The sequence below is a fragment of the Papilio machaon genome, chromosome 7 (assembly GCF_912999745.1).
Source record: "Papilio machaon chromosome 7, ilPapMach1.1, whole genome shotgun sequence".
Classification (NCBI taxonomy): Eukaryota; Metazoa; Arthropoda; class Insecta; order Lepidoptera; family Papilionidae; genus Papilio; species Papilio machaon.
Window position 1 is genome coordinate 4,073,991 of NC_059992.1, and position 9,368 is coordinate 4,083,358.

Here is a 9,368-nt window from a genome sequence, read left to right on the forward strand (position 1 = left end):
ACTACTGTAAAATTTAAAAAGTTCCAATAATAATGATAATATCTATTTACATTTTAAAAACTTAAATTACTAATAATATAAAATAAAACCACTAAAACACTACAATTAAGATATCTATATACAATTTAAAAAATTTACAATAAAATAATAATACGTTAAAATAGATATCTATTTACACTTTAAAACAATAAAATACTAAGTCTAGAGCAAAAAGGCTATTTAAAACAATAAATACTTACTACTACGAATGTGATAAATATTAAACTACGTCTTATTTCTATTTATAGCTAAGAGGGCCGACGCTTTGCAGTATTCTAAGAATTTTTCTCTTGTTTTCCTATTTTCTACCAATTCTCTTATTGTTTCTAAATTAATTTTACTTTTCATCTCTATTTCAGCGCCGGCCCTCATCGCACCAGATACCGGGCACTCAGTGAGCAGATGCAACACGGACTCCTCCTTACCCGGATCGCAGATGCACGAGGGGCTCTCCTTGCAGCGGAACCTGCACAAGTACGAGGAGAACCCCCCGTGCCCAGTAAAAATCTGCGTAAGTATTTGATCCGGGTCTATTTTTCTTAGCACGGGGAACGCGCGTACGACGTCCGGGAAGAAGACCTTGGTTGTCGAGGCAGTTTCCCCGTCACTGTAGCGCCCGTTTCATACCTCAAGCGATTCCAAGCGGAGTTGCCGCTTGACGTATGAAACGGGACACTTGTCGTAGTTGGGTTTGGTCTTCATTCCGACCGCAGCTTGCTTTGCAAGTGCGTCCGTCCTTTCGTTTCCCTCCACCCCGGCATGCGCTTTCACCCAATACAATCTGACATCCTTCCCTTGCTCTCTGCTCTTTCGTACATTCTCTCTCGCTTTCACTGCAAGGGGATGGAGGGAATCGCCTTTTGCTACTGTTTCGAGGGCGGACCTGGAGTCGGAATGAAGACCAAACGAGCGTCGGTTGCTCTTCACCACGAACAGGGTTGCCTCGTACAGGGCCAACAGTTCCGCTTGGTATACGGTGCAGAAGTTTCCCAGCTTTAATTTCCGGCAAAGAGTCTCCGCGGCGTCATCCCAAATGGATAACGCCGCGCCGACCTTACCTTCAATTTTGCTACCGTCGGTGTAAATATTTACATCGACGGCAGCTCGCTGGACCACTTCGTCACCGTCCGCCATGCAGTCGAACTGCAGCCCCTCCAGGTGCACCGGGTGCTGCGTCTGGGCGTACGGGACCGGTAATTCCAAATCAAGGTCCCCTAGCACTTGCTGGGAGTGACCCTTCTTTACTTCATAAAGGAGGGCCGCTTCTTGGACCCGAAGGTCCAGAGGAAGCAACCCAGCAAGTGCTAGTACCGAGTTTAGGGACGCAGTCCTATACGCCCTCACAATCTTCTGCGCGAACCCCCGTTGCACCCGGTTCAACAACTTCAAGGTCCCCTTCCTTTTCGCCGCTGGTGCCCACGCGCTAGCCGCGTGAATGAGTTACCGGTGGATTGAAATGCATTAAATGCCTTGTATCTTTTTTCCTTGGTGTATTTATAGTTACCTTTTTTGTTAATATGAATAAGATGGTGGGTAACCTTGGTGAAGTAATTTCCAATTAATCTTCCTTTGTTACATGCACAGGAAAGGATTTGAGAAGGTACACCGAAAGTGTTTTCTATTCAGACTACCTCCAAAAGTACAAAACAGAAGTGAAGTGTAAAACAGATTTATTAAACGAGGGTTTCACTACGTAGAATCGTGGTCATGTGCTCGTTTATTCATTGTTAATAAAGTGATGTCAAGTTTTAAATATTTATTTTTTATTCGATCTTTTTGGGTTTTTAAATAAAATCGTGTATCCAAATCGTTTAGGAAGTTGTTCCTATGTCAACGGGCTGTGTGTGGGTTTGAATTTTTTTTAATATCTTAGTTCAAAGTAGTACCTTTTTTTGGGACTTGTGTACCATTAAATCAATTATATAAAAAAAATGATTTTTAAACAAACACAGTAATACAATTTGAGTTCTACTATTTGTGAGATATTATTGCCTTACCCACCATGTCGATCTCCAGAAAATGAATCTGAAAAAATAACGTTTATTTCTATACATGTTTATTCTTCCACTGAAGATATTATGTTAAATCTTCAATTTATGTGAAAATAAAAGCAGTAAGTATGTTTACACATAACATTTATGTAGTAATTTTAAACAATATTGGATATCATCTTTGAAATCCTTGAAGAAAATCGGTTGAAATCCTAAGACGAGTATAAAGAAATCTATTTATGTTATTACTTATTTAAACATATACTTTTACAACACAAACACATATCTTACGATTGTATTCGGCTCGCTTAGCAGAACGGGTGCCATTTATACATTATCCAAGGTCGTAATTAATCAGATTCTTCTAGTTTAACGACTCTATGTCCTTAACATCTGATGTTAATAAATCGTTCGTTTATATTTCAATAGCGAAATTTCGCCAACATCATTGCAACACCATTTGCAAGGCGCTCTTGCAATTTCGTTGTTGCAATATTTATTTTAAAAATGTCGTAATTAATAGGTATGTTACCTTTTCTAAGATCGTATTATATTAATTTTAGCAATAAGAATGATCGTCATTAGACTTAAAAAAATATTCACTTGAGAGGACGAATTATACGAAAAAAAAAACTATATCTTGTTCACAAGCACATATTTTAGGCACATTTAAACGATCGAAATGCAAGAAGTTGAACAGTGTCTTCCAAAATAGTAGGTATAGGTGTAATGATTATAAATGACTTGGCACAAATACTTTACTTTTTTAAAGATAAATAATAGTTGGACAAACATGTCTGAAGTCAATACATTAGGTAATGACAACAAATCATCTCGTTTTTCGTTGTTAGTACAATGATATGGCAATTGTCCTATTTCATTAACTTCACTGAAATAAAATATTTTAAGTATTAATCGGATAATAAAATACAAGCAATTAATTCATAAATTATATTTATAATTATACTTAATCTTTATTTACACTTTAATTACAACTCATAAATATCTTAGTAATGTTCCTACTAAAAATGAATTTACAAGACATATAAATATTATAATTATTTTTATTTTTAATCGGTAGAGTTATTTATTGTATAGAATTTTCTGTAGAACGTTTTATTAAAAACGAAAGGAATGGAAAACGACAGAATAACCAAATGGGACACTGTGACACTTATAATGTAAATCAAATCATGAATTTAAAACATCCACAGATTATAAGCTAATTACATTTCTAACCATTGGTTTCTGAGACCAAAATCTCTGTATAAAACATATCGTCATTCCGGTCATTATCTTTGACAAAACAGAGATGACAACATGTTTTAAACGGGGAATTTGGTATCAGAAAGCCTCGGTAAGTTAATAAAAAAAGGTTAATTTAAGACAGTCAAATCTAATTGTTGTGGCTTTCAATAGGCCTAATAAAACCGTAATGCCTTCTACATTAAAGTTATTCTTATAATTCAAGATTAATTTTGATAACAAATTTTAGGAATATTAAATGCTTTCAAAACTGTTTTGTTTGCTTGTTCTTACCAATTTCCTAAAGTTGTACCTTGGAAATGACTATCTAAAATAAATAGTGACGACAGCACATGTAGTCTAAGATTTAAACAGGTGAACATTTTTTTTGATGTTTCTGTTAAGAAACCTCATGCTATCTTCTTGTTACTCTGACCCCAGAGTAAGTCGATGACAACCCATTGTCCAGTATAGTAGAACATGTGACCAATAAACATATGTATGGTCAATACGACAAATTTAAATGTTGTAAATGATTTCAGCCCTGGATAGACGTATTCTCCTTTCAATAAACTCGTCAGACACCTGTTGGCAAATTAAAGTATGTTACGTTGGATACCCTCAGTAAGATGAATATGTTTATGAAAGATGTTTTGGTAGTAAATCCATGGTTATAGTCTTATGGGTATATACTTAATTGTGATTAAATTCAAAATTGACCACTCATTGAAAGTCACTATAAACAAGGGTAAATTTAAATAACAGACAACGACTATCGCCTTTAAAAAAAAATGATGTGTATATAAATATATATTTCCGGCCATAAAGATATTGTGAGATGTATTTTTCTTACACTCAAACCTACACAATTCTTCTAAGAAATATAACGAAACAAACACAGCTTGGAGTTTGTTAACAAACTTGGCTAAATATTCTGCAATATCCTGTCTAAAAAAGATTTTTTCTTTAGTGACATATCTTGACCTTCAAGAGTACGCAAATAGACATGGAAGGTACTAAGTATCTTACAGAGGCCCTTTTAATTTGTTATTGGTAAGGATATGCATTTAGTTCATAAAAAACTCATTTAGAAAAATAAACTTACACTAAAATATAGCTGGTCAGATATAATGATAGAAGTATGACACCCCATTTATATGTCTTTGGTCTTTGCCGCGGCACTAGTACTAAATCGAATATGACAAAGACCAAAGAAGCGGTGTGCATACTATGCTGTTCCCACACCGACACGTACTTGTCAACTGACAGTGGCATCAGTAGCTTTCTGTCCGTGTTCCATAAGTTCCAGAATAGTACGTCCGCATACTGAAATTTATATAAAAATAATTACAAAGTTACATTAAGTTATGAATAAATCAATCAAATGAACTGAGAGCCATATCGGGTATGCACATTTGTCTAGACAAATATACCTAAATAGTACCACATAACAGATTGACATAAATCAGATTGACATAAATTGAATTTGGCAGTACAAAAAGCAAAAAAAGTCGTACGTCTTCGAAAGCCATCTAAAGAGTGGCATATACTAGAGCATTATCTCAATCATTTCTATGTAATATATAAAGTTTTTACGAATGGTACAATACAGATTAAAGCACAGTTTCCCAAGCACGTTTGATTCGTGAAAAGGTTATAGTGTATCACCCTTTTCCATAGCACAGAGCGGCAAGTTATTCTGTTACAAGTAAATGCTCTAGTCTATACTAACCTTAATGATAATCTTTTCGCAACTTATGAACATCAGAATTAATTAGGTTTTGTTAAAAAATATTTGATTAAATCATCCTTTCGCAATATAATGCAAAGTTCGCCAATCAAATAACAACTCTTATAAGAAACTGTATTTTGAAATGATTAATTAGCGAAATAACACTGTTAATTCAAGTAACTTAAATTTTTGTGGAAAAAGTTTTAGAATATTAGAAATTGCATTTAATTAGGTTTGTGTAGTTTTCGGTTAATTAAAAAAACTTGAAAAATTTTAGTTGCAAAATATTAAATGTTAATTGTTTTTAGTTGTTGGTTAAACCCTTTATTGAAGTACAATTTAGCTAACCTTTGCGTTAACAATCTTTTAATGATGTAAATTGTTCATATAAAATTAGCCCACGAAATATTAGGCGTGATACTTCAACAAGGCATAAGTAATTGACGCCATTTTGTAAACAATTGGTACTTTCTTAATATTTCATATTTCATCATCTTATGATAAAATCAAAATGATTTCGTTGTCAAATCGCAAACTAAACATTAAGCATTCGTAGTTTGTTGTTATTAAATTATAATAAATCATCATTTATGTCTATATTTTTTTATCGCCTGGGTTTTTTAAAGTTTTATTTATATGTAATTATTAAAAACAAATGAGTACACACATAGGACACGTCGTGAAGCAAAATATAAAACTTAAAACAATTAGTAGAATGCTTCTGAACTGTGTTTTCAGTCTATGTTATATTTACCTACATATACGAGTATGTATAAATTATGTACAAATTAACAATTCTATGAATTTATATAAAATAACTAGCTGTCGCCAGCGACACCGTCCGCGCGCAGTTAAAAAAAAATTAATAGAGGTATGAAAAATAAATGTTGGCCGATTCTCAGACCTACTCAATATGCTCACAAAATTTCATGAGAATCGGTCAAGCCGTTTCGGAGGAGTACGGGAACGAAAATTGATAGTTGTTAAAATAGTATGAAGTGAAGCACATTACCAATGTAGCTGGCAAGATGAGATTTGTAAAGTAAAAGTCACGAATATTTTTCAATTTTTCTACGTTTGGCGGCACGGGGCGGTCGGCTTTTCTTTTCAGTTCGCGCCAGTCGCAGTACACGCAAATTGGAATGTACGGTATCGTCAAAATCTGGAAAAAGAAAAAAATTGTTTAGGACATTGCACAAAACGATTTAACTGTTTCAAATACATTCAGCTCATATTTATTAGTATTGTGGTATTAAAAAATAATATTCATACTTAAAAATTAACATAATTTTAATTTTCCATACAAGATATCTAAAAATGAATATTGAAAAGATGTTTCCTTGTGTGTGGTTGTGTGTGGTGGGTTTATTAAAAAAGTCAACAAAACATACAACATATATCAATTACTTTACTTAATTACTTTTTATACTTCTTCTAAGACACGCTTTTAACTAAGTTACCATTAACAATTAAAAATGTTGACATTGAATTTAAATTAATGTAAATCTCTAAAATCAAAGTTATTTACTTACCTTTCAGGAAATGTATGAATATTTAAAAAGTATCGGTTAAATAAAATAGATTTTATTTCCATGAAGCAATTACTTAATTCAAAAACACTTTGTTTATTTTATTATTTGTTAATTAGTTCAATTACAATATTGTAATTTTTTTACAGTAAAGTCACCTTAGCTACGCACTCGTGTTGTTATGCACTTTTTGATAACGTGCATTACAAGTATAAGAACCATATCATACTATGCAATTGAAAGCAGGTTTGGAGGACCTGGTGGCTCTTTCACGAGTGTTACCAAAAAAGAGCGTTAAGGGAGATTTGTTGATTTGTCTTTAGCGAGGCACAGCACCTCAAGTTTTTTGGCTTCCAATTATTCCGAGGATTCTAATTATAATATGTATATTTCCACTGATGTAGCTATGATATATGCTACTGTAAGGCTCTATATTTGGTTAGACTGATACTGGAATTAGGTTTTATTTACATAACTAGAATATTTTCCTTAAACTTCTATAATCTTGACCATATTCTACACGTACAACAGCTTTTTTTTTCTTTTAAAAAGTAAAGTCATACAATATATAATTTTCCCTTGTATCAAAAATACGTCTTTTAATAACTTAAAGTAACTTCCTGAAACTATCGAAGAGTTAATTTTAAAATGACCTCAAAAATGTTGAATTTGGCTTGACCTTTATTACAAGCATTATTGCATATCGTAACATTACGGTATAAACGAATGTCATCAACAAGTTCATGGTCAACTTTTTTCCTTTATAACTTTCAAGCCTCAATAGCCCAATGGTTAAGTTTATATAGATTACTAATCATACGGTTGTGGGTTTGATTTTGCCTTTTGAAACATCCTAACGCATTATTATCTTAAACAAGGTCCTAATTGGAACGGTTAGGAAAATATTGATACATTAAAGTTATCTACTACTAGCTTTTACCCGCGACTCCGTCCGCGCGGAAAAAAAAAATGCACACAAAATAAAAAAGTTCCTATGTCCGTCTCCTAGTTCTAAGCTATCTTCCCATCAATTTTCAGCTAAATCGTATTGTTCAGTAACTAACACGACTTTCTTTTATATATATAGATTAATAAAATTGTAAGATGTAAAATGTTATTACATCAGATATCCAAATTAGCTCAATGTTTTGAGATGCTTTCTTACATCTACTTTCTTACTTAAACTATTTGTGTAGAATTTTAACATTATCTTACTAATATAATGAACGCGAATGCTTAGATAGATAAATGAATGTTTATTAGAAGGTATCTCCAAAATGGCTCACCGGATTTCGTTGAAATATGGCATAGCTATATAACATTGTCTGGAAGAACTCTGGGTACTTGTTAAGACTTTAATTACGCGCGGACGAAGTCGTGGTTAAAAGTTAGTGGACTTATAACTTTGATGTGACATGGGAAAAAGCTTTATGTGTGTACCTATTATATGGTAGCCTAGGATGGTACGAGTGTAGGAATTAATGATTTCCAACGTGAATTAATCGAAAAATCCTCTAGGTTTCCACTGTTATTTGTATGTACAGTAAACTTTTTCAGTATATACTCGTATTGTAGGCAAAGTAGGCATAATAAGAGCTTGCATAATTATCATTACATTTCCTTTGACTACTCTTAAAAGTTTTTCTTTTTATTTACGAAATTTAGCCTTGTACCATCATACTAGTGATAACAACAACAGTATGTAAGTACTTTTAAATATTACATTATAGTTACCAAAATTTATACTATACCAAAATATACATCTTTTAACAATTTTAAATCCCAGTTAACGTTTAAATTCTGAAATTGTTTTTAAAGAAGTCAATTTCACAGTTTCCATAAAATTTTTATTATTTTCAATTTCATGAAAGTAATTAACTATCGTTGTTTATTAACAAATTTTTAATTAATATAATTAAAAAATTAATTAATTTACTGACCAAAGAAAATTGTTAGGGACGAGAATTTTTTTCTCAGAAATATGTAACATTGTTCACATTTTGAAGTTATTTGAATATTAAAACCCAAGCAAAATATTTTTTGAAAATTGGGACTTTATCATTTTATTCACTTTATAAATTATCGTATAATTTAAATAAACAATTATTTTTACATTAGATTTGCGAATACGTTTAAATAACGTCATCGAGAAGAAAAAAGACTTACATTGAACCATGTTGTAATCAATTTCCACTTAAGTGTCAAATAAACTTTGAGATCTGGATCATTGGAAGTCGCAAAATCCTTGTTTAATAAAACCACAGACATTATATTGAGATGGGCGTACGTCAAACAGTATATAAACAACCTCGTTTTAAGGAACAGTTGACTATTTCTTAAAAAAATATTTTGTAAGTTAAACATTGTGTGGCGCCACCGCACTGCCGCGTTTTACGTTTGGTTGCAAGAAATGCGTAAGAGGAACTCAGCGTAAGCTTTTGTAACCGACACATTTATGCTCCGTCCTATGTAGAAATAATCCGGTTTATTCAGACTTTACATTATTATTATATGTATTTCCTATTATAATATAAAACAGAAAATTATATATTAAACGTGTTCAGGTTATAGGGGTAATATTACAATTAACATTTTGATTATTTAATTTCAAATTACGCGGCATTTAGGTTATGTTATTGTTTATACGCGCGACGACCGACGGCCGTGAACAGCGACCAGCGAAATCGCGATTTGTTAATGAAATGTGAGATAAACAACTTACTCTCGAATATATTCTACGGCAGTTTGAGAGTAGAATGTGATGAAACATTTTTGGTTTCAAGGTGGCTTTTTACTTGAGGCTGCAGTCCTGTGTTGAGAAAGTCAGTGGTT

At 32.6% G+C, this 9,368-nt stretch overlaps 2 protein-coding genes across 2 annotated transcripts; both read right to left on the bottom strand.

The window, feature by feature from the left end:
• Positions 1–264: 264 nt before the first annotated feature.
• LOC123721130 lies at positions 265–1,501 on the bottom strand. The gene is made up of 3 exons (XM_045678629.1): positions 1,484–1,501; positions 667–1,389; positions 265–546 (listed from the first exon to the last, which is right to left on the bottom strand). Exons 1-3 carry the CDS (start codon positions 1,499–1,501, stop codon positions 265–267), a joined length of 1,023 nt encoding a protein of 340 aa, XP_045534585.1.
• Positions 1,502–3,507: 2,006 nt separating this feature from the next.
• On the bottom strand, positions 3,508–9,091 carry LOC106714880 (androgen-dependent TFPI-regulating protein). The gene is made up of 4 exons (XM_014507999.2): positions 8,703–9,091; positions 6,020–6,169; positions 4,381–4,601; positions 3,508–3,860 (listed from the first exon to the last, which is right to left on the bottom strand). Exons 1-4 carry the CDS (start codon positions 8,898–8,900, stop codon positions 3,686–3,688), a joined length of 744 nt encoding a protein of 247 aa, XP_014363485.1. The 5' UTR covers positions 8,901–9,091; the 3' UTR covers positions 3,508–3,685.
• Between the last annotated feature and the right edge of the window lie 277 nt (positions 9,092–9,368).

What these genes read in the sequence shown, in the direction of transcription:
- LOC123721130 (XM_045678629.1), bottom strand. An exon ending in TCCGCTTGGAATCGCTTGAG is followed by an intron (nt 547 to 666) that starts GTATGAAACGGG and finishes ATACTTACGCAG; the next exon opens with ATTTTTACTGGGCACGGGGG.
- LOC106714880 (XM_014507999.2), bottom strand. Translation starts at nt 8,900, where the DNA reads ATGTTTAACTTACAAAATATTTTTTTAAGAAATAGTCAACTGTTCCTT. An exon ending in TGATTACAACATGGTTCAAT is followed by an intron (nt 6,170 to 8,702) that starts GTAAGTCTTTTT and finishes TTCTTTTTCCAG; the next exon opens with ATTTTGACGATACCGTACAT. An exon ending in CTGACCAGCTATATTTTAGT is followed by an intron (nt 3,861 to 4,380) that starts GTAAGTTTATTT and finishes ATTTGCCAACAG; the next exon opens with GTGTCTGACGAGTTTATTGA.